Below are 25595 nucleotides of genomic sequence, written 5' to 3'. Positions count from 1 at the left end.
AAGGCGCACTCGACAAGATACCAAGCACTCCACGACCCAAGATGCTTATCGGCGTCCTGTGAAACAACATAAGCCTGCTGAATGGTATCTCTGACCAAAATCTTGTCACATCTAAGTAAAACATGACATGTTAAACAAAGTCACTCTTATTGCACGATATCGCACAATATAATCTACATGTCGCTGACCATGCATTATCACCGATGACTATATATTCCTTTCAAGCAACGCTCTCGTAAGAAAATGACTTCTTTAACGTGCATTTTTTTACCAAGTGGGAAGGATACTATTTATAAATCAACAAGCACTGTATAGTAGCACCGCTTTCGCAATACATGTTCCCAACTAGATTAAGCTGTTACAACAATAGTTTTGTCTAAAACAGAATAAAAACGAAAAATTTTTTTTTTTGTGGAAAATGGGCGGGTTGATTTGTATCTGCACCAGAAGCCATGCATGTGTTACATACAATAACGAACCGTTTTGAAGAAAAGTTGGCCCACGTATAGCATGGCGGAACCACCGTTAGTTGATCTGTAATTCATCATGATGAAGAAATGTATAAACGCGCGATATAAAGTTGCATTTCACGTACAGTCGGTGCGTGAGTATTAATTATAAATGCAGGTTTTTGCTTATTCTTGTGAACAATGAAACAAAAACATTGTGCTTATTACCACAATAAGGTATACCGTATGTGCTCGCTATTATTTCTGAACTCATCATTATTTCTTCAGACCCCTGGCTTCAACCATTCCTTCAGGTAGCTCGCTACAGTGATTATTGCTTTTGTAGTTTCACTATGATGTCAGTTTCGTGCAAAATATGTATGTTTAGCTGTTCTCAGGTAGCCCTCTGCTTATAGAACAGAATCTGATAAAGTGTTTGGTGAAGGATCTGCTTTTATCAATGAATGTCTGAGAACCGGGTGAACGACAAGCCATGACAGTCCATGGCAACCTAAAATTGACAAATCCCGATTCTATCTGTTATAGACCTAAAATTGACAAATCCCGAATCTAGCTGTTATAGACATTTTGTCATTAACTCGTTGGAAAGTCCTTGGCATTTGACATTCGGTGAAAATGAATATCACAGGTGGTTTGCGAGGCACCTGGCAATTGAGAATGACGGCAATTTCCCTGGGCTCTGTCCAGCTTTCTCCAACTGTAAACGCGAGTGCCATCATAAAGGCGAAAAATTCTTGAACATGTCGCCTTAAACCAGTTTATGGAAAGTGTATTAGCTAATATTGGCATTAAGTCATATTTTATATTTAAAATGTTATCCAAACTCAGCAGCCAATAAAGTTCTCCGAAGTCAAAGTGTTTTACTGCATATTTAATATACGGGTACGCAATTTGTTTAGCCGAAGTACAAAACTAAAGACTTGGCTGAAAGTTAAAACTGGTATTAAGTTTTAAACCACTTTTGAACAACCGGGAACAGATGAATAATTCATGCAAATCGGCTTCATTCAGAAGGTGCACCCAGGAAAGTAACGTGAGTAGTTTGCCATAGGTCGATGGTTTATTCCAATTTCCTCCACGCGTAAACTGATCGATTAGCTGAAGAAAAATTCTTGAGTTATACGAGGATAAACAAAGATCAGTTATATGATTCAGGACGTTTACCTTCACGTTCTACAATGATCTGAAGGCCAATAAAGCAAACCTAGAGATGATACGTATCAGAAAATGTTTTAATAAATATATATATATATATATATATCTTTCAAATCCTCGGTAAAACATACATTTGTTTAAAGTTCTCGGTAAAACATACATTTGCGTAAAGCAAACTTATGTTAAATCACTGAGACATAAATTATATTTACGTTGTACAAAAAGTGACCATACAGCATATCCGACAGAAAGCTGTCACATGCGTGCAGGATTTCGAGTTAAAGGAAGATTGTCTATGTTTGTAAAACACTGTACATCTGTTTAGGTTGTGGTGAAAAGCTGGAATGTGGTGGGGACGAACACGGACAGTTCCTTGCTGTTTGTTTGTAGTCCATATGTTTACACGATTCTATTTGAGAGTGACACTTCTGGGCACAGCATCCTTGAATAACCAAGCTCGATTTGCTTTTCATATGTTGCTTTGAATAGGGGTGAACTAAATGACTGCTCACTAAAACCGTTCTGTACGATAAGGGGACGCCTGGTCCCACGCTCCTATCTATGAACACTTTTCTATGGAGTTTTGGGGATGCAAGGTGAACAGTGTTCGTCTCTTGGTCATTGTTGGATGATTTCTGTTTGATGGCACTCAGACTAGCGTTCACCGTATTTTGTAGTCTAATCCGATTGCCACTTTTCTTACATTCGAAAGTCAAAAGCTTTTTGAAGCACTTGAGGTAACGTTGTTTGGTTTTGCTGCTGTATTGAGCGTAAATGTACGGGTCTAAGGCGCTGTTCAGAAACACCAACGCAATCCCACATATTTTCACCTGGTACAGAATAATCGATTCACCCACCAAAAGTTCTACAAACTGCGAGATGACCAGCGGGCCCCAGCATAAGATGATAGTCAATGTCACCACAAAGCACATGGTCATCGCTTTATTTTCTTTATCCAGGTGAGACTGACCAGCTACTGCCTGTTTTCCGTGGGGACTGGTGCGCTTAGCTTTCACATCCCTGACGTTCCCGCTACAGTTCGTTGACTGACGTTGTTGTACATCCCACCGGGTGGATTTTGGCATCTGTCCTTGCGCGGGCCTACATGTCTTACTTTGACTGTGTACGGCCCAGGCGATGACGGTGTACGCCATAGCGATGATGATGAAACTGAGGACGGAAACCGGGGCGATGAAGAAGAGGACAAAGTTGTAAACCAGACGATCGTGACTGTTGACTATCATTTGACAGGAGGTCTGGGTCTCCGGCCAGCTCAGGGTGACATGGATGGTGCCTCCGAGGGCTAAGACAATGCTGGTTGTCCAAATAAAGCCGAGAGCAACCCCCGCTTGACACGAGGTCAGCGCCCCTTTCGTCTGCCCCACCACACGGGCCTGGCGGTGGAGCGCAATTGAGACCAGTGTCAACAAAGAGAGAAGTCCACAAGCGGAGCCTAAGAATAAGAAGCTACTACAGAAAACTCGGGGGTAGGGCGGCTCGGCGAAAAGCACGTACAAAAACACCGGTGATAGGCAGCTGCACATTAAAAAATCCGCCATAGCTAAATTGAGAATAAACACATCGAAGTTAGACCGCAGTTTCTTCAGTTCCGATGCGGACAGGAAGACTAAAGCGTTGCCAAAACAGCCGAGGAAAAGCACAAATAGAACGAGAACTGTGCAGACGGCCTTCGTGGCGGTGTGAACGCTTCCTTGGAACACTTCTCCAAGTTCCTGAACCGGAGGGGAGCTATTCGCAACAATTAACATATCCATGTTTGATATCTATCCACAGCACAAATTCACGACATCCTATATAAACAACGTTGTCAAGGAGATTATAAAATTCACTTGAATTACAAATGAATCACTTTCACATCCAACAACATCTTTTGAAGAATTTTAAATTTCATCCAATTTTCACCACACACAAAGTTTCCTACAAAAGGCACAAAGCTTCAGTGAAAAACTCTCATAATATTCCAAACTTTTCGTACATGAAGACGACTGCTGTCTCCAGTTGTTCCTTGGGAAACACTGTGCTGGTGTAATGGTATGACGTCTCCACGGCTTAAGCTCTGTCCGCTCTGTGACAGTTCTGGTCCAATACCGTGAATTTTAAACCCTCTTTCTGGACTGATAATTTAGTTGGTCAGTGCTCCATAAAGACTGATTGATCGGTATCTCTGTAATTACAACTGACACAATGAGAGCTCCATTTCGGGAAGGGTTCGTCTAGTCTGGTCGGGCGCTCCCTGATTACATATGGCTGCAGACAACATTGTCATTAACGCCGGTAATTTCGGCCAGCTGACCAGAAGGGTGTAGGCCTAGGCGTTTAATTGGCTCGCTGTTCCAACACGACTGTCCACATCTATCGACAGCTTGACTCGAAGAAAGGCGTCAGATATCTCCAAGTCGTGTTAACTCCCAGCAAAACAAATCTGAGGCTTAACTTCCAATTGCTGCCGTGTAAATGATGGTAAACTGGGGCCGTGGCGCGTTCCAAAGGAATCAAACTAGCGTCGTCAGAAGTTTAAACCAGAAACGCATTAGCCACCTTTGCAACTCGATCGCTTGCTTTTGTGCCTGTCCTAATACAGCGGGGAGGTCTGCCGTCTTTAAAATTTTGGGTGGAAGGAAAGCCCTAGAACGGCAGGTGGGGTGTCCAAGTCTCTCGACCCGCCCTGAATACACGCTCAGTAGGGACGGGGCGCCTTTTTCACGGCCCTCAGAGACGGACCCATTTATACAAGTGGGCAATTTGATCCAGTCTAACTACCGGTTGTGTGCCTGTAGCCTGGAGTAATCGCTCGGGGGTTTTGTCGCTTATGCCCCCCGGAGATGCAGGACTCAGTCAGATAGCTAAGTCCATCATTTACTCTGCAGCAGTTCCTTGTTCCTCTTTTTCACAGAGCCCGGTCTTCTTGTAGGCAGTCCTGCCTCGGTCCGTCACAACGGGGAAGCACGGCACCTCACAATGCACCCTTGAAATCTTGAGAGGCCATCCATGAAAACCTGCAATGAATGTGAATAGTGAGTGGCCTACAAGTTGTCTACCCCATTCACCAGTGTTGTACGACAACAAAAGAGCTTTTTCAAAATATTTGTCTTCTCCGTGTGCCCGACAAAAAGTCCACCCTTGAATCGCTGTCACTCGAAAAGCCACTTGTCCCCGTGTTGTAAAAATAGTCTTAAATTATATTACCCATAGAGACAGGCCTGTGTGTTGGAATAGGCGAGTTTCAGAGTCGCCAATTGAAAAAACGGGGGTATACCCGTACGTGTTTAGCCACAAGCTAAGCGTCTAATGAGGACGACTGTTTAACCAAGTACACAAGCCTTATAACAGCCTCCCACGTTCCTCCATTTCAATGGGATTTTCAGGGGGGACAATGACTAAGGGACCCGCCTTGTCCCACGGGTTGTTAGAGACCCGCACACCTCTGTTAGCCTATGCGAATTGATGTATATTCAAGACTCTTCCAACAAGTTAATCTCTCCATTTTGTAGACGCTAAGCTATATTCTGGTCACGTCGGACTGTTCAATCCAACCATCATTTGATCGTGTTGATATTTTATTTAAACAAATACCTCAGTATGAATTTGTGAAGGCTCTGCCTTGGGCGAAGCGTAGGAAACAAGACAGGGCTCTGTTTAGACAAGATGATCTTTGCCCTGTCGTGGCAGGCTATATCATTTCAAGTTAATGTCTCCGTTAACGTCGAATATAAATTCCTTCCCAGATCTTCTAGAAAATTCCAAAATGTTTTTTTTTACAGTCTTATGCTAATGGTAACTCACGTTAGCGCATATCATCCCAGTTGAGGTATGCCTACATTCGGTTAACAAAGTCAGCAGGAAATCTCATTCATTCACACAATACGCGATTTCTCGTTTTCCACCCTTTAGCAAACACAAAAATCTTAGAGATTATACGTCTAAAATTCCTGTTATTCTTGGGGTTTTTTTTTTCAGATACAGATATCTAACTTTATTATTCCAATAAATGTCTTTGGAAGTTACGAACTTAGAAAAACAGTTTGACAAAGCTGTGGAGTAGGTCTTAATTTTCGTTGCTCAAAGTAATGTTTAAGGCTTCTTGTCAAAATAATCATTACAAAGTAAAAATAAAAATCACGGGAGAGACTTCAAAAGAACAGACAAAAAACCATATGCAACATTTCCTATCTAAACATGAATCCATGGATGCTTCTAACCAATCAAGTGTGTCGTGCGTGCGTGCGTGCGTGCGTTCGTGCGAGCGTGCCTGGGGTTTAACGTCGTACTCAACAATTTTTCATATCACGACGAGGAGTCCTTAGAGTGCATGTAATGTGCCTCTTTGTTGCAGAACGGATTTCCACCTCTTTTATCTAGTGCTGCTTCCCCGAAGGCAAGTAAGCCGCCATTGCACTATCCCCTTAATGCTGAACGCCAAGCGAAGATGTTACAACTACCTCTTTTATGGATCGATCCATCGACCCAGGATCAACCCTTGATTTACCACTCCCGAAGCGGGCGCTCTACCAACTGTGCTATCGGGGCCGATCCCTCAGATACTTCGGGTGTAAACATAAAAACTATACATACTTGTAACTGGATTGTGTCAATTTAATCTTGAAGTACAAGTATATTGCAAAGTTATATGTAAAGGCCCTTTTATTTTCAAATATCACGTGGTAAAAGCGTTTTAAAAATTTACACGAACTAATTCGCTGACGTAATACCACATATTTAATGCAATAGCGCTAAAACATTTAACACGGAAACCGAAGGAATGTAGCACCTATTCTGAAATGACAGATGTCGGTACATGCATGCGGCTTCCAATTTCCCACATGGAAACAGCCGAGTATCTACCCCACCTGTTATGTCAGACTAATTAATTTAAAAGAATCGAATAAAGGCTCTGCATATAGTTACATTGCAGACTGACAGATGGTCAATAAAAATTTAAAAAAGACTTCAATCACTTCACAACTGCATGAATAATTTAGCTTCTCTTCCTTTTGCTATAATTAAACTCGAGACTATAATCCACATAATAAGGCTTAAAATGTTACTAAATAGAATTAGCTGCAGCTATTTAAAACGGCAGCTACTATATATATTTATCTACTTCTCCGTTTGAAAGGTAGGAGATTTATGTACCACCCACTCCCACCCGACCCCACCCCCACTTACATTTCTTCCAATGAAGAGCGATTACTTATTACACTTAGAGATGTTTCTTGAAGCCAGAAATGAAGGCGTTTATCCAAAAAACGAAAGTAGCCACTCTACCGTTTGTATGTTGTTAATGCGACCTTATACATGTAGAAACTATATATAGAGTCATTCTCACAAGAATCATTATTTCATGATTTTTTCCTAAATTATTGGATAAGCCGTATGGCAGGTTTTGGGGCAAATCTGACATTTTTACTTCCCAAAGTATCACGTCGTTATTATTTGTAGACCTGGGTCCGCGCATCTCATTGACTGGGAGAAAAAACATGCATGAACAACGCCTATAAGCTAACAATAGAGGCAGAAGATTTTTGAGAAAGAGCCTTGTTTTTTATACAATGCAGTTCATAATGATTTAATGCATGCGGCATATATAATATAAACTGTCCTATTTAAAATACGGAAGCCAATAGGGGAGAATTTTGTTTGTCGCCAAGACCTAACAACCAGCGGGAAAAGTTTCGCAAATAGCGGAAATTCGGGTCAAAGGTGGACTGATATTGTTCTCTTCCATACATGTGCAATGCATAACAAGTTTCTTCATTAAAGGTCATGGCAAAGGTAGAAATAAACAATATATAGTCAGAATTACCTTAGGGGGAAAAGATCCCCCTTAACTATTGCAGTGGTTTTATATAACACTGCTTCGGTGACCTAATAGTTAGAGCGTCCACCTCGAAGTCGTGATATTCTGGGTTCAAACCCGGATCGGGACATACTAAAGACATTAACAAGAGTTCAGGTGAACACAACATACGCCTCAACAAATGCATTTGTTTGAAATGTGTGAAAGAATACCAGCGGCATTGTGATGAGCATAACGCAAGGGGAATCTTCATGGGTGTTGATGATGGATATGTAGTTATCATGACAACCGCGGAAATGGACAAATGTGAGTCGCGACACATCGTCATCTGTGGATGCATGTATCCACCAAAATTGAATTTCTACGCAGAAAAAAAGTTGGAGTTGTAGCCCGGACACGAAATCATATGTATATATACAGAGTATATATATGAAAGGTATCCACCAAAAATTCAGTTTCTGCGCAGAAAATAGTTGAGTTGTAGCCCGGACACGAAATCACATGTATTTATATAGAGTATATATATATATGAAAAATGGCAATTTGGTATCAACCGCGCAACTGGACAAATGTGAGTCGCGACACATTGTCATGTGTGTATGAAAATATCCACCAAAACTTAAAACTCTACGCAGAAAACAGTTGAAGTTATAGTTCGGAAACGAAATCATATCTATTTATTTAGTATATATAAGGAAAATGGCTATGTGGTTACCATGACAACCGTAGAAATAAACAAATGTGAGTCGCGACATATAGTCATCTGTGTATGTACGTATGCACCAAAAATTAAAACTGTAGGCAGAAAACAGTTGAAGTTATAGTTCGGAAACGAAATCTTATCTATTTACATAGTATATGTAAGGAAAATGGCTATGTTGTTACCATGACAACCGCGGAAATAAACAAATGTGAGTCGCGACAAATCGTCATCTGTGTATGTATGTATGCACCAAAAATTAAAACTGTAGGCAGAAAACAGTTGAAGTTATAGTTCGGAAACGAAATCTTATCTATTTACATAGTATATGTAAGGAAAATGACTATGTTGTTACCATGACAACGGCGGAAATAAACAAATGTGAGTCGCGACATATCGTCATCTGTATATTTATGTATGCACCAAAAATTAAAACTCGCCGTGGAAAACAATTGGATATCGCCCAGGAACGATTACGGACGGACAGACGGACAAGATGGCGGGGGTGTATAAAATGGGACTTGTTGCTGCGTCGCTTAGCGCTCAACACTGAGACGTTAGAGTAAGAAAACAGGACTGGTTAACCCGGTGTCAGCAAAATGTGACTGCGTGGGGTGTCATGTCTGGTGTCTTCGGCATAATATTTCAGTGGCGGCATGGACTCGCCCTGCCTTAAGAAGACACAGAATATATACACACGCCTAGTGACTCCTCAGCGTTGTATGACTGACAAATTATAACATTTGTCAAGTGAAAACCCAAGCAATATAAGATGCCCAAAGCGAAACTCTGGTCGCATACAGATAACAGTTTAACGTTTACCCATTATATATATATACCTACAGTTACCTGAACCTTTCATGTCTTGTTATAGGATATTTAATCTATGAATGTTTGTGTGAAGTGGACCTCATTCTATACTCAGAACCAAACTCGTGTACCCAAACATGCCAGTTAATAAAGCCGGCTCATGTCCCTTATCAGTATGTTTTTACAAGCCTATATACACGAACCCATACAACCTTGAAGGTATACTCTCCACTATGCTTTGGCTTAAAATGGAAATTGATCAAATCTGCTTCAGTGTGTTAAATTCTGTTTGATCCTATATCATGATGTTAACCGTCTTGATATCTGTGGATTATTTTGTTGCTCTGTTTTAATGTCCCTAAAATTGTTCCTTTTCGACAAAAACATCATTCACATTTGAAAGGATCTGACAAAAATTTGAATCAGTTTATTTAAAAATGGGCACTATTTTACATGAGTCCATCACTTGTGTTGTTCACAGAGGAATGTTTTACGCATAGGTACAACACGTGAAACCAGACGCTGAGATGAACAGCCATTTAGGACTGTCATCGCCGAAAGAACTTCAAACCCTTGTTTATTTTATGATTATTGGCATTCTGATTTTCTCATTAATTTTCTCAACTTCAATGAAACTGACAGCGTATTCTATATATAATTCAGCTTAACTACAGTAGACTGATCATGTGAAAATCCCTTTACGCGTTTGTCTTTTGGCACGTCAGGGTCTCCGCTATAGGGAACCTGGCCCTGGGATCAAGAAGCGATCTTGGACATAAGTCAAAGTTCCAAATCATTTTAAAATTGTAAAGTGATTGTAAATCTAAAATTTTAAAATCGTAAAATTTCTTACGTAACGACGTCAAAATATTGCTTGGCAATGTAAATTCTGGGTGAGTTATTGTAAAACAAATTTCAGCTAAAATAACGAAAAGGAACATACCAAGTTATATTGACTTAAGTCTAAGATCGCTTTGTGATCCAGGGGTCAGGGGTGTAATAGATGTGCGTCGGGATTTATCCCCGGTTTGGGTGGGTATATTGGTGTAAGGGGAGGGGTACGGCGTGTCAGACGTCCTGTGTCAGAGCCAAAGATTCACGGTGAAGTACACACAGGGCCGATCCCGACAAGCCAAGAGTGAAGAGCTTCTATACTATTTGCTAAGCGATTTCTGCCTCAACGCACTTTCTGCATGATGCCTTTCAAAGCTAAACTGAAGCAAGAAGGCAGAATCGCCTGCTTTGTGTCTCTGTAGTTGAGGTTCTACCCTTCGATTTCACGGCTTTATAACTGAACAACCCGACCCCAGACTAGCACAGGCGTTTGTACCCACATCATGCACATATGGTCCGGGAGAACTTAACACATGGTTGTTATCTTGTTTTATCGGAGTAACCCGTTCCTTCAGACTGTCTAACTATACCAGATAATGGGACGCATACTGTACATACACACATTCTAAACGCAAAGAAAAACACCTTTGGCACTGCTGTATACGTATATAATGGCTTTATACGCCAGTAAGTCTTTCCACCTTAAGCTTATGTGGATATGCCTTTAGCTTATTTGGATGCACCTTCAGCTTAAGTGGATGCGCTAAACCATGTTTATCGAAGTGCAAACGTGGCAGAAAAGTTATTCTATCGTCCAGGTAGAAGGACGAATACATGTAGCGTATTGACGTGAGATATAGAGCTCGTACGTTTACGAGAGCATTACTTCTCATGATGTAAACTTACCCAATAGTTGCGTACCTTGTTGAGAAGTTGTCTGATGGGTCCGAGCAGCTATATAAGGAAGCACAATGAGCGTCTGCTTACTGTTAGGTCCTACAGATTACCAGTGGTGCGTTATGAGAACTTTCCTGTTGTTTTCGGTCTAATCCGGACCGCAGTAGAACAGCGACTGAGGGGAAGCACGGGAGAGGGCGAAACAGCAACGGCAACCTAATCCCTTAGCCATTATCTCAAATATTTGTCGACGTAAACCTCCGGGCAAAAGGAGGTCAGATAGATAGCCTGCCCTACAGCTTGTTCAATAGAAGGCAAGCCCCGTCTAAACTTTACTGTCTCAATATAGCGTGGGGATAAAGCCCCCAGCCCGGCGCAGGCCCGTTAGACAGTTTACCGTGTTAAACGACCCTCAAGTCGACTCGCCTTAATGTTTGCCTGTCCTACTCAACGTCAGGGGCCAAACGCTCACAAATATGTTTGCGAAACAAAAGATTTGGTTTTGGGTCGAATAGCAGAGAGAGCTTAATCTAGTGTTGACATCGACGAAAGGAAAAAGCACACAGTAGCGGAAGAAAGCTGTTTACGTAGATGCAGACAGAGGCTAAACTACAGGCTCAGGACCCAATCCAGTTCCTTTATGCTTGGGTAAGGGCAAACGAGCCTGACGGGCAGCGCGGGGCCTCGCGATACAGAATCGGCATTCATAGAATTACATGTACTTTATCACACTGTGTTCTCAGCATGTAAAGATTTCTCAAAGTTTGTTTAAAGGAAACAAACAAAAGAAACACAATGGGTCCATCATACAAGCGGATAGGAGGGATACATACCTGAACTGTGATGAAGATGGACGGACTGCACGGATGAAGGACAAGGTTCAACGTTCTTTGTGCACTCTGTCTGCAGAATGAGATATGGTCGTGATATTAACGAAACAATGCTGTAAGCGATGTTAAAAACAAAACAAACAAATAATGGCAAACCTGACAATTCTTGTGTTTAAAAGCACATGAGGACTATGCAGTATCGCATTTGAATACCACAGCTCTATGATCTGTCGCTAATCGTCTTCCAGAAGAAAACATTACGCGATCGCCAGATATCTTCTCCAAAGCTCCGGTAACGCGAGCTCGCTGGTCAGTTGCTAGATGAAAGATTTTTTTTTTTTTTTTTTTTTTTGATTGGAGTTTTACGCCGTACTCAAGAATATTTCACTTATACGACGGCGGCCAACATTATGGTGGGTGGAAACCGGGCAGAGCCCGGAGGAAACCCACGACCATCCGCAGGTTGCTGGCAGACCTTCCCACTTACGGCCGGAGAGGAAGCCAGCATGAGCTGGACTTGAACTCACAGCGACCGCATTGGTGAGGGGCTCCTGGGTCATTACGCTGCGCTAGCGCGCCAACCGACTGAGCCACGGAGGCCCCGGCTAGATGAAAGAAGGCGAGCTTATTGGTCAATGGCTGTGGTCATCTTACCAAAGAAGCCTGACACGAACTCATTGGTCAATCGTTAGTCTGCTTCGGCAAAATCCATAACGCGAGTTTGATGGTCAATCGCTAATCGCCTTCAGGAAAAATCATAACGCGAGCTCATTGGTCAATCACTAGTCTGCTCCATAACGTGAGCTCAATGTATGGTCAATTTGATAGTCGTCTTTTGGAAGAATCCATAGCGTGTGCTTACTGGCCATCGATGGTGGACTTTCGGAAGAATCCATAACGTGAACTCCTTGTTCAGTTGGTAATCTGCATTCTTTCAGAAGAATCCATATTGCGAGCTTATATGTTTTTTCGCTAGTCTTCCCGAAGAATAAGAACGCGAGAGCATTGGCCAGTGAATAAAGTCGCCTTCCTGTTCAGAATCATATAACGTGAGCTTATTGGCCAACAGCTTGTCCAAATCAGGCCTGGAAAAATTAATTTGTGGAACAAGGAATTTCCTCGCTCACACTGCTTATGGGGGCGTTGTTGACAATGAAAAGGGGTTGGGGGAGGGGAGGAAGAGTTCGTTTTCAAAAGACCACAGGTCTGTGGTTTTCCCGGGTCACTTTGGTGTCCTTAACCCATAATACCGCCATTATATGCGGTAAATTTTTAAGTATGGCGCTGAACAACGATCGGAGAAGTAAATAAAACGTTAGTCGTCTTGCAGAAGAATCATAATGGAATTTCACTAGCCAATCGTTAGTCGGGAATGGCCTCAGACAGCAAAATTGTTTTGGATGTTTAAACTTTAAAGGAATGTTATTAAAGTTTGAACAAGTTAAAACACTTACGTTGTATACTAGCTGTATATACCACCGAAAACAATTTCGAAATCCTGTTTTCAAATTTTATTGTCATATTTTGAAAGAAGGTGACCAAACAATCCTTCTATCTCTATCACCTGCCCCAATGGCTGAGTTGGTAGAGCGCCAGGGTCAACTCCTTGGTCGGGTTAAATTTAAGACCTTAAAAGAGGAAGTTTCCGGGATCACTTGCCGTTCAGCTTTACGCGGATTGTGCAACGACTGGTTGACCCGTATCAGTATAATGGTTCGGGTGGGACAGCTTACTTGCCTTCAGTACGTGATCTCATTGAAGCAGCACTAGATAAAAGAGTGGTGGAAGTTCGTCCTGCAGCAAGGAGGCACATGGCACGTACATATGACTGAAAAATTGTTCAGTACGACGTTAAACCACAAGAGCTCACTCACTCACTTTATCTCTGTCTACTTGCATACTCATATACCGTTCGTTTTTTCTCTCCCGATTTCTATACCGTGGTCCATCACTCTGCCTCCTACCAATCATCACCCATATGCACTCAGACAACTTCACGGTCTTCCTTATCCTCTGTGTATATATGGATACTATATGGCCTATATCATAACCCTTCTTCAAAAATCCTCTACCGCTAAATACAAGCATTTTATAATGACCTATATCCTCGCCGTTCTTCAGGTCTAAATGGTGCCCGGTTCCTCCCACCATAATGCTGGCTGCTGTATATAAGTGAAATACTGTCGAGAGAGGCGTAACACCACTATAACACCACTCAAATAAATAAATAAATAAACAAACAAATAAAAGAATAAATAAATCAAACATTGTCCTCCACATACCTCTGTATCTATAGATATTATACTGACCCATCTTCACCCTTCTTTAGATCTCCTTTTCCATCTTCGGTATACCTCTGTGTCAGTTCGTACATGTCAATATAAGCGTCCAACGTTAATAAATACGCTAAACGCAATACCTACTTCCAAAACACTATATAATATATTCCCAAAGGAAAAGGTCCATGTAAGAAATAATATATATGTATACCTAAATTCTAAATGGAGCTGGTAACTTGAAAGAGGTCTAGGCAGTCATCATTTTTAAGTGACACAGGGAAAACAGTCAATTTTCAAGGCGTGAAATCCAATTCGAAACTCTGGCCCAGGAGCCTCTCACCAATGCGATTGCTGTGAGTCCCGCACATCTAGGCTTCTTCTACAGTCGTATGTGCTCTTGCGAAGGTCTGCCAGCAACCTGTGGATGGTTGTAGGTTTGTCCCTGAGATCTGCCCAGTTTCCTTCCAACATAACGCTGGCTTTTTTCGTATATATGTATGTTAAATATTCTTGAGTACGATGTAAACCTCCAATGGCATAAATAAATTCAAAACTCAAACTCGCAGTTGGAGGGCAATTTCCCTGAAGGTGAAATACAACAAAGGCATGCATTTATTGCAACTGTTCAAAGAAGCAAAACCTAATCTCAGCCGTGTTCAAATCTCCCATATACATGCCCTCATATGATATTGACCTATCCTCACACTTCTTCAAATATCACTTACACACTACACCTATGTATTCCCAGCATATTATATCACGTCACGCTATTGCCTGCACTACAGAGTTAGTGCTTTGTGTGGTGAAAGGTGACGACTTGTATACCTCAATGCGCCTTCGATTAACGTACGGCAGATCTGGATTCGAACCCAAAAACAGAATGTTTTAACACACTCCTATATCCCACTGAACTATCCGGGAAAACCAAACAGCATTTTTCTTTGGGATGACTTTAAACGTTTGTTGTGACGCCAATCCTTTGTTCAAACGGTTATATTTACGTATTTTTATTTATTTGATTGGTGTTTCACGCCGTACTCAAGAATGTTTCATTTATACGACGGCGGCTAGCATTACGGTGGGAGGAAACCGGGCAGAACCCCGGGAAAACCCACGGCCGTCCGCAGGTTGCTGCAAGACCTTCCCACTTACGGCCCCGATTATAAAAATGTTATATACGAAGGATCCATTGGTTTATGATCATTGTGAAATTTATTTTCGAACAACTTCGTTTTTCGCCTTCATTTTAAATACATCAAATATTGCCTGTGTGAGAAAAGACAGAGTGACGTCATCAGTTCTCTTAGGCACAAATATGAACATCAAAACAGAGTTTTGCCTGAGGTTAAATGGTGGGTCTAATTTGTGGCATTTGGATTACGAAAAGTTTGGATATCTTGAGGACTGGTTATGTCAGTATGACAGAAATTGAAGTATCTACTATCAGACTTCCTCAAATTATATGTAAGCTTCAATCAATTCAGTTTTACTTTCCCGCATAATTAATCATAGACTGAGTCACTCAATGTATGCTCATATAGTAACCTGTATAGAGTACAGCCGACTGGTGTCCCATTGGCTAAAGGCTCCAACTTAACGTTGTTGCACTAACACTTCATGTAACACCGTCACGAAAGATCAACCATGCTACGTATTATTTTCAGCTATGCAAGTAATGCAGCTCAGTCGGCACGAAAGGGAATTCGTTGACGCTAATGGTGATATAAGGGTTTTTTAATTATTTGTTTGAAATGACACCGCGCAATTCTTGAAAAAGAATCGATAGTTGTTACATTACCACAAGCACGTTTGAGTAGGTGAAGAAACTCGTAACAATTGATTCTCCACTACATATCGTCATGTACCCTTCTTCAACTCTCTCTTATCTCGCTCTAAACCTCTTTATCCGCAAACATCAGCATGGCCTATTATTCATGTATCATTAGTTTCTGTCAGTAAATACTAGTTGACAAATCGCAGACAGACTTCCAGCCTTACATGGTTAGTTACACCCGGTTTCCATGCCAATCTATAATCGTCGTAACCGATACCGACAGTATATCAATTTACCCAACCTCAATTAAGATGCCGGTCAGGAATGCTTTGGGCGCGTATATGTATAATTAAAATCCACATGTATGGTGAAAGATGCTAGCATATAATTTGTTTCTAATCAAATTTAATCCAAGAGAGCTATACGTATCCTCCACGTGGTGATAAACAATCAAACAAATAAATAAATACTCATTGTGACATTTAAGAAACATTGAGTGAAAAACAAAAGAATACCCGAGCCCTCAGCCCGCTCCATGCCTACATCCGTTACTATACAGACCACATTTCATTCCTGAAATGCTCTTGCTTTAAGTGTATTTTGAGAATCACATTGATAATTTTATGTTCTTGAGCAGGCATGACGTCCAATGCACACAGGCCATTTTCAGGCCGTCATTCACGAGTTTACCTTTCGATATGACATAAGTAAGATAACCCTGCCCCTAACAATTACCCGTCCATGCCACTCCCACTTAAAAACAATATCAAGCCTGAAAAGTCAAGGAGAGATTTTTGAAATGACATGCTAAAGAATGTCCACATTTGCACGTTGTCATTTACAGGCTCAACGGACGTTCACGGACGTTAATAGTATTCTGCTACCTAATCAAGGGGGGCTACTCTGACACCCTTACTGACCACAAATGGCATTTAGAGTGACGTCCCCTTCTCAAAGTGCATACCCCTGCCTGCCAGTGAATGTAGTGTGTACAAACATTCATGTTTACGTGTACAAATCAAATTATTATGTGTATAAAATCGCGACAACAATGCGGTAGATATATTTTCTTTAACCATTCTTAAAAATCACTTCACATAAAAAAACCAATGCAAAAAACTTCTTAATTACGATAACCTTTTACTTGTGTCACTAAAACAGAGATGTCAGAAATCTCCAAAAAAGGGGCTAATGTGCCCCAGAGGGAAACAAAAGACATTAAGAAATTCTTCATGTTCTACTTCAAGATAATGAGGTTACTAAGGATTCAGCATGTTTAGCTAGTGTATATAATCTTTGATGTGTTCCGTATATTTTCTGTGATTAGGCATTTTTATGGTTTGCTTATTGCGCTGTAAAAATATAATGCAGATTTGAGCAAATGTCATATATACCCTAAAATATTTGTGACAGGTGCAATCTTGAATCCATTGAGCTTGATAGCTGTTCCAGACCGAGGACCCATACTGATCATGTTATGATGTGGATTTTCCAGATGAGACGCTGTTATTCTGAGAATCAGGGGTGCTTGTTCAAGAATTTCTTACTGCAAGTGACTACATTTTTGTCCGCTTTCTTCGTTCAGATCACCGCCAGACATTAAATCGCCGGCAGTTTTGCCTGAAAAAGCATGTTCAACAAGGGTCGACATAAAATGATGGAATATACGGGTGACCATTCTGAAATCCTTTCCGTGCAACATTTCAGCTATATTAATTTACAAGTTACGGGTCCCCTACTAGATCCTCACTGTAATAGGACTGCTAACATAGTGGATCTTACACTAAAATCGGACTTCGGATTTCATTTTCTTTCGTGTATGGCATCTACGCGTATTTTATACTTCTTTGGCGTACGGTCGTATTTTTTTTTACATGTTTGGCGTACAAAATACACCAAACTCGTACAAGTAGGCAGGTCTGCCTTCTGTGGTGCAAGGGGGAGATACAAGATTTAACCCAGTAAAAACTACAAAAGAGAACCCTCTTGTGACTCGACATATTCTGTTCACTATAGAACATTCTGCTTTTAGTATATCCTTGGACTACAAGACCTATGCCTAAAGAGAGTAGACTATACTCTCTAAATCATAAAGTTGAACTGAAAACAAGCACTATTTGATTTCAACTTTAGAAACAGAGGGTGCCCGTAACCTCTTGATGTTTCAATATTAATAAAGTTACACGACAGTACATGTAAGCCCCTGTTAACAAAATGTACCCTACTTTTCTAGATGTATTATTAAATAAACTGAATTTCAACGTACTTAGATTTTAGAATGTTTTGTTTACTTACAATATTTAAATTACTTCAATAACCGGTAGTATACAAGATAATGTATACGGTAAGTACGTAGCCCAGAACTGGTACCCAGAAATAATTTACATTGCGGCTTGCCATCAGTGCTTCGGAAGAAAGATGTCTTTCGGAAGATATGGTTGGCCCTGAAAAGGGCCGTTGGAATTAGTGGTTACCCACTGTGACTAGACGTGATTTAGGATCTCTTCGTCTTCTTGGGCAGGAGAACGGACTGGATGTTGGGAAGGACGCCACCTCGGGCAATGGCTACATCAGACAGTAGTCTGTTCAGCTCCTCGTCATTGCGGACGGCCAGTAGCAGATGGCGTGGGTTGATGGTCTTTTTCTTGTTGTCTCGGGCAGCATTTCCAGCCAATTCCAAAACCTCTGCGGTCAAGTACTCCATCACAGCAGCCAAGTACACGGGAGCCCCTGCACCAACACGACTGGAATAATTGCCCTTCCTCAGAAATCTGTGGATTCGGCCGACAGGAAACTGTAGACCAGCACGAGAAGATCTTGTCTGGCTTTTCCCCTTAGACTTGCCTCCTTTCCCACGTCCAGACATCTTTCGGTCGTTACTTTGAGTAGCCCTGTGAACACTTCGACAGAAACTCCAAAGTTGAGTAAAGCAGACGACTGTTTTCAGGGCTTTTATACTCTAGGCAGGGATTCAACTATTTTTAGAAACGATTTCGCGCGTATTCAGTTATCCAATTAAATTTCCCATAGAGAAAGAGACTCATCCAATCAAATTCAAGATTTGTGCTTTCATTTAGGTTCGCGCTTTTTTCTCGCAGCCTCTAGAGAATTTATCGAACAGATGCAATCGTCCAAGCTAGCATGCATTTGTCGTCTGCTACTAGTATGTGCTAAGTGTACAATGTACCCTAGGGTTGAGATTCTCTAACATTCCTGTTCATTGAGTTATTTTATTTACAAAGTGAAAAATATAAACAACAGATATATAAAACAAAAAAAAAAACAACAACAAAAGATATAATAAATAAAAATAAAAAAATAATACTAGGCTTTAATCAGCAGCTTCCATTTCATGAGGTGCCTAGGCCTATATTACACGCTTCATCTCGTCATCTGAAGGATATTTTAATCACAAGTTTTATTCGATTTTTATATTTCACATAGACCAGCCCTGGGGTTTCTAAAACAATTTACTCTTCTACAATCTTTATAATTCTTTACGTTTGAGAAAGGGCCTTTGAGTGTACATGTGATGTAGTCCCATGTTTGTACAAAGCTGTGTGCATGCATTTGGCAAAGTACGACGTCGGTACTGTACACATTCATCAATCTATAGTGGTTCCCACACTCTCCCAGTAGTGGAGTTAGTCCATTAGTCGTCTTTGAGACAACTGATACATTTAGGCACAGTTTTGAAGACCAAATTCCATAGTCATAGGCCGTTTAATTAGGCCTACATCGAAATAACGCTTAAAATAAATTACAATTACAATGATCGGCGCTTTAATTTTTTTTTTTTAGATGTCCCTATGCTATATGCAGGCACTGGTTTACAGCTACAAGCGCAGTCCGTCACAGTAGGCTTACGTATGTTTTCAGATGTTCGTGCACATATACATAACATTTTATTAAAATTTTTAACAGTTAATTTCTTTTTGGTTGGACTTTCTTTTTTTCGTTTCTTGTAGATTCATATAAATAAAACTAAAAATGAAATATACCATAAAGCATCAAACGTTTTCTGACTATCAACAGGTCCAACTATCTGTGAATGAGCGAAGTATCGGAAAAAGCGTTGGCTCGAGAAATTCAGCACAAGCTGTTTGGCTGTTTTAGTCCCATTTTTCTGGATCCTTATTTCGTTGGCTTTCATGTATTTATAACAACCTTCCTTTTCCAAGATGGCGGCGCTCATGCGGAGTGCTCGTGCGCCGGTGTGGGTCTTATGTTCACATTCACGTCGACCTTTGGTGGCGCGAAGTTTCCATTTAATCCACAGATCTTCGCGTGTACCTTCTACCAATGCGCTGGTGCATATTGTCAAAAGGTAAACAGATCAAATGGGCTGACGAAATACTAATCCGACACAAGTGCGAAATCTGCACCCTCGATAACCTGTAGGATTGAAACTGACACACTTTCTGACATTGAAAGATTGATAATGTCTTAATTGATCGCATAGGTCCATGGCTTAATAACATTGTGGGGAAATCTCTTTCATGTGATCGCAAAATTATGATTACCCCATTCCCTTATTGTCTCATAATGCAACAGTTGAATAGAAATGTCACATTTACAAAAAAGGCAAGATGAAACGTCCCTATGGTTAATTACCTCAGTGGCATAATGGTTAGAGTGTCCGCCTTGAAGTTGGGAGACCCCGGGATGAATCCCCGGTCGGGTCATCTCAGAGACTTTAAAAATGGTACTATATGCTGCCTTGCCTGGGGCTCAAAAGTGAGAGGTTACAGCAAGGAAACATAACTGGTTGGCCACTGAGACAGCATGGTATCAGTATAGTGTGACTGGGTTGGGTGTCATCATTCCGGCTCATCATTCTTCCCTCTCTGAACTCATTACATCATTTTTCACATGAAACTGTCACAGAATGTGACAACCTAAAATAATGATAATGATAAATGAAAATTGTTCAACCTGCCGCATTAAAGTTTCCAGCATACTGAGACAGAAATCATGGAATGAAGTACCATTAGCCTCTATACCAAAGAATCTTGGGCTCGTGTTGCTGACAAACTTATTGACAGGTAATATTTGTCTCAAACACTTTGACAAATCACAACAGATTTCTAAATGAAGCCCGCTCTGACGATAGAGAGCAGTCTATGGCTTAACAAAATATTATCACTCCTAATGTCCAAGCAATCTCAGATTGCGGAAGCACATGCTACTAACCAGAATTTCATGCTCATGCAGCCCATTCAAAGAAAGAAATAACACGCCTATTGTCAATGTATAATCTTTTTAGATGTACTTCTACAACAACTGTGTCATCGGCGGTTGCTGCCCCAGCTGCACAGGAATCTTCAAGGGCGCCATTGGTTGATAAGATGATCTTGGCAATAGATAAGAGTGTTCGCAGATATGGACGACTAAGCCTAAGTAATGTCACGGAAGTCATGGAGCAGATTGAAAAAGATGGCAAGCATTGTTTAATATCTTATATCCACTTTGAAATTAAAATTACATTATGCTTTGAATGCTTTCACCTGCCAAGCCAAACTGGCTCTGCTTGCTGGCTTTAATTTATCATGTTTTCAGTAGGAGGATACAATTCAGCATTATAACATCAGTACCCATTTGACACTGAATTGAGAAGTTTAGAAGTTATTCTGATAGCCCAGTTTTTTATACTTGAAAACCTAACAGTCATTTTACTATGTGCATGAATATTTTCATTCACATTGTTACCAGTGATGTAAAATGCCAGACATTTTCTGTAACCATAAGTGCACAGTGGTGGATGACCTGTTGATAGAGGGGCAACTGTTAAAGGGAGACCCAGAGTGATTGTTGAATTGAAGTACAATAAAGGACCTAAAATTTGTAAACTTTCATGACTACCTTGCACATGTGCCTATTTTGGGAGTTTTATTGATCTTAGAACAGTGTTTTGAAATTTGTTGGGAAAATTTGATGATATCCTACTGTAAAATGCAAGTTTCAGCCCCAAAACTAATAGTTTATTACATTTATTTTGCTTGCGTATTGAAATGCAGATTTGAGGTCTTTTGCTCTAACTGTAACATTTCATATTTTTCATTCTTGCATATGCCTCGTTTTACACCTAGCTTTACTTATAAAGGGATAAATGCTAAGCTTGGATCAATTCAGTGTCAACGTAGTAGTGTGTCTGAGTGGGGTGTCATGTCGGGTGTCTTCGGCATTCAGTAGCATACAAAATGAGGCAGCATGGCCAGTATGTTGACAATGGGTTTCCACTACTACAGTGAGACACTGTCATTATATGAACGAAATAATGTTGCAGGGTGAACACTGTCATTCAAGGGATCCAGAATAATTCACTAATTAGCTGATGTGAGAGGTAGTCCAGACTGCGCCAAGCATAACCTGAAGTTTAGGTTTGGAAAATTTATTCAGGTGTGACCAAACATTTGTTGTTTAATTTTGAAAATCCTCAGTCAGCTAATCTCTTTGATTTGGGTATTTCACCTAGAGTTTGACCTGTAATAATTCACTTTCAGCAGCACATTAAGATGTTAAAATGATATTTTTGATGTCAGTACATAAGTTTTACTGATAAAAAATTAATCAAATTTCACAAAAAAATTCTTAAGTTGTCCTATAAGGTGATTGAATGAATCAGTCAAAATCAAGCAAAATGTGTCACTTGCAAAAGGCCAAACTTTAGGTGAAATACAGTATGCTCCATGACATGTTTCCCCATTGTGGGAGAAAATGTTAAATAGCATCACAATTACATTATATATATGTTAATTTTCTGTGACAGGGTCTGTGACAGACACCCAGAGTTTGCTGCTGATACGGTGTATGGGGACAACTTTACCAGAGATCAGGCCTGAAGAGAGAACTGCCATTGTCAATCAGATGTGGGACAAGATGCTCTCTCTAGGTGTGTGACAGAACTGCAAGATCTGATAGCTTTTTTGCTGAAGATAGACCTGTGTCTTAAAGCTAAGTAACTCAGTTTCATAGCAGTGTCTTGCCAAAACCAGTAAGGAAGAAACATTTTAATTTGTTTCTAGTGGTATTACTGCAACGTGTTGGCCTTCGCTGTCTAGGTATTCTTGGCTAATTTAGTTTGTGTGTACCAATCCAGCATATGTGTTTGTGTGAATCAAATAATTAAGTGGATTTTGTACACTTTTATGCTCCTAAACCATTGACCTTAAAATGTCCTTAGCTTTTCATATGATTGCTTTTGTAGGAGCAACCTACAACACCCAGCATTACAATGCCTTGTTACGAGTGTACCTACAAAATGAGCACAAATTTTCACCAACTGATTTTCTTGCCTCTATGGACTCCAATAAGGTTACACCCAATAGAGTAAGTATGAAATTTGTGTTGTTGCCCATATTGCAGTCACCATTGTTGTCAGTGAAAATGGATCGTTTCTTGACCCAGTAGGACACGCTTTATTGCATAGGGTAAATGCAAGAAAGTATTATGCAATTAACTGATCTCTTTGTTTAACTGAATTTATCAGTAACTGTGTGGAGTTGTCTCCCTTGGTCAGTAAATGTACATGTGAAGATGTTCACTCAAGTTGTCACCCTCTTGCTTGCCATCATGCTTACCGTTCCGGTTTGGGTTTTCATTTTTTCAAGATTGACACAAAATGTCAATCATTTTTTTTTATATAGCCTTAACACTTGTGACTCAGTAATACACAAAATCTTAGCAACTCCCATCTGAGATTTTCCCTTTTTCAATCTTGCTAATGGCCGTGACCCTTTCGTCGAGCATGAGGTATTTTCGCTTTGTCTGTGCCTTAGCTTCTAATCTATGGTTGTCACCTAGGTGCTGAATTGCATTGTTTTGTCATGACCAGGTGCTCAGTTGGGATTTCATCTCCTGGTTCGAGTGAATCCCTTACTGTTTATTCAAATAAATGGGCAGGGGGTCAGACTGGCCCAGCACAGGGTCATGCAGTTAAGAGGATTGTCCATTAAAACGATCTGCAGTTAGATGGTCGTGAAACAGCTTGTTGAAATATACTTTGCTAGGCAGCAAAGTGAGATATTCCTTAAACCAATGTGTAATTAAGTGGGAGCGACTGTATTATAGAAGCAATGGGTATTCAAACCTACTGTATCTACGGAATATCTTAAGCCTTCTGATCCTGCTCTTAAAAATAAAGAAAAAGACCTGGTTGATCGAATGATAGTTAAAAACTTGGCCCTTTTTGTAATATGAATACAAACACGAACCGTACTGATGCCGATTTTTCAGTGTTGATTTGCAACTATTGCAGACAATTTAAACCAAACAAGCACACTATGAATTTGTGACAATTCAGTAGAAATGTTTTTATATAACTGGTACAGGTTGAATTTTTGGAGGGAACCTGTCAGTACCTGTCACGTGTGATAGGTCAAACCAAAAAATAACAACATTTCACCTGTTGAAGGTGCTGTTGCTACATGCACATAGATTACTGTGGAATACTTTTCAATGTTTTTTTTTTTTGGTAAAGCTGACAGTAAAACAAAATCAGGGTTTAAAGATCACATCTGCAGATAATAAGGGGGTGTAATCTTGTTTTTTTATGAGGAAAAAGAAAAAAGATGTTTGATTTTGGATTAGACAAAAGGAAACTAGTGATATGATTTGCTGTGTAGTGTTGTTTGGACGTGTAACCAGTGATGAAAACATATTTTATGGGTTGTTAGTGAAACCTAGGTAAGGAAGATTGGACCAGATGCCCAAGGTTAAAATGTCCAGTTTTTGATTTCTAGCGTAAATAATGGTAATAAAAACAAATGCCATAGACAAAAGTCTTGTTGGCTTCTTCTTGACATTTGTTTCACAGATTGCAGCAAAGACTCACTTGTTCACCTGGCTGTTTTTATTTGGTGTCGGTGACATCCTGCTACATTGAGGCAGCGTGGTAGAAGGTGTGCATATGACATCATCAGAACAGAGCAATGGTGTGTCCAGCGTATTGAAGCAGTAATGAAGTGTATAACATGTATTCCAATATGGCTGACATAAGTAGCACATAAAAAAAACCCGGAAAGAGTAAAAAACACAGGTGGGTCCTCCTGCTAAACAGGGAGGATTTTTTTTTGTTATTAATGTATTCTGGTGTATAAACATTGCTCAACCTGAAGCCAGTTAAACCCGAAGAAGCCAATTAATGATATGCGGACTTCTGTTTCAGGTGACCTATCAGAGGCTGGTGGCCAGATACTGTCAGGATGGGGACATAAAAGGGCCAGGTAAAGCTTATGGCTGTCTTCTCTGCATGGCTTGAAATACAGGAAATGGATATGATTTTGAATTTCCTCCTTGACTCACTCACTGATTTCAACTTATTCTGAGAATTCTTTTAAAGAGTTTATTTGGTACTGTATCTTGAACTGTCTACCAAATTCAGCTAAAATAACTGGTCTGTCTGTATTGGAATGATTTTTATTTTATTGTATTTTATATTATTCCACATCAGACAAATTCTCCCATTTTTATTGGACATCAATGGTCATGTGGGTGCGTCTATATTCCCTTATTCCTTGTATGTGCCTGTAGACTAGGTTATCTCCCTTTTTTTTCTATGAAAACAATGAGGAAACTGAAGTGATTTGCCTGTGGCCCTTTTGTGGGGAATTGGTTGGTCTTGTGTAGGATAAATTTGTTACACGGTTATGATGGCACAACCAGTATGAGGGCAGTACTGGACTCAAAATGAGGGTTAGACACCATATATTTTCATATACTGTCGCTGAATAATCAAGTAACTGATATTATAAATGTATAATTTGTATTCAGTTAGCCGTACGTGGGAAGGTCTTCCAGCAACCTGCGGATGGTCGTGAGTTCCCCCCGGGCTATGCCTGGTTTCCACCCGCCATAATGCTGGCCGCCGTCATATAAGTGAAATATTCTTGAGGACGGCATAAAACACCAATCAAATAAATAAATAAATGTATTCAGTTAACTTAAAAAACAAATGATGTCCATAAAATGAAATGGATTTATTGTTCATACAGTGCAATGTTTTGGTTTGGAATAAAATTCCACTGCTT

At 40.4% G+C, this 25595-nt stretch overlaps 3 protein-coding genes across 4 annotated transcripts; 1 reads left to right on the top strand and 2 right to left on the bottom strand.

Moving 5' to 3' along the window:
• Positions 1-1746: 1746 nt before the first annotated feature.
• Positions 1747-10834, bottom strand: LOC135468819 (probable G-protein coupled receptor 75). 2 transcript variants are annotated; one of them, XM_064747260.1, is made up of 2 exons: positions 10709-10834; positions 1747-4642 (listed from the first exon to the last, which is right to left on the bottom strand). In XM_064747260.1, exon 2 carries the CDS (start codon positions 3398-3400, stop codon positions 1919-1921), a length of 1482 nt encoding a protein of 493 aa, XP_064603330.1. In that variant the 5' UTR covers positions 3401-4642; positions 10709-10834; the 3' UTR covers positions 1747-1918. The 2 variants fall into 2 exon arrangements, with proteins under 2 accessions (XP_064603330.1, XP_064603329.1); XM_064747259.1 differs by having other exon boundaries at positions 10694-10819.
• Positions 10835-18004: 7170 nt separating this feature from the next.
• Positions 18005-18474, bottom strand: LOC135469369 (histone H2A-like). Its single transcript, XM_064748000.1, has one exon. The coding sequence runs from the start codon at positions 18431-18433 to the stop codon at positions 18062-18064; it is 372 nt and encodes a 123-aa protein (XP_064604070.1). The 5' UTR covers positions 18434-18474; the 3' UTR covers positions 18005-18061.
• Positions 18475-19795: 1321 nt separating this feature from the next.
• LOC135467089 (leucine-rich PPR motif-containing protein, mitochondrial-like) lies at positions 19796-24826 on the top strand. The gene is made up of 5 exons (XM_064744850.1): positions 19796-19894; positions 20834-21006; positions 22337-22459; positions 22775-22896; positions 24734-24826. Exons 2-5 carry the CDS (start codon positions 20916-20918, stop codon positions 24824-24826), a joined length of 429 nt encoding a protein of 142 aa, XP_064600920.1. The 5' UTR covers positions 19796-19894; positions 20834-20915.
• The last annotated feature ends 769 nt before the right edge of the window (positions 24827-25595 follow it).

Source organism: Liolophura sinensis, chromosome 6 (assembly GCF_032854445.1).
Source record: "Liolophura sinensis isolate JHLJ2023 chromosome 6, CUHK_Ljap_v2, whole genome shotgun sequence".
Classification (NCBI taxonomy): domain Eukaryota; kingdom Metazoa; phylum Mollusca; class Polyplacophora; order Chitonida; family Chitonidae; genus Liolophura; species Liolophura sinensis.
Note: the sequence above shows the minus strand (reverse complement) of the source record. Positions and strands in the feature narration are given on the sequence as shown.

Excerpts from the sequence above, each read along its gene's own strand:
- LOC135468819 (XM_064747260.1), bottom strand. The coding sequence starts at position 3,400 with ATGGATATGTTAATTGTTGCGAATAGCTCCCCTCCGGTTCAGGAACTT.
- LOC135467089 (XM_064744850.1), top strand. The coding sequence starts at position 20,916 with ATGATCTTGGCAATAGATAAGAGTGTTCGCAGATATGGACGACTAAGC. Across the intron at positions 22,460-22,774 it reads GGACAAGATGCTCTCTCTAG|GAGCAACCTACAACACCCAG; the intron begins GTGTGTGACAGA and ends TTGCTTTTGTAG. Across the intron at positions 22,897-24,733 it reads ATAAGGTTACACCCAATAGA|GTGACCTATCAGAGGCTGGT; the intron begins GTAAGTATGAAA and ends CTTCTGTTTCAG.
- LOC135469369 (XM_064748000.1), bottom strand. The coding sequence starts at position 18,433 with ATGTCTGGACGTGGGAAAGGAGGCAAGTCTAAGGGGAAAAGCCAGACA.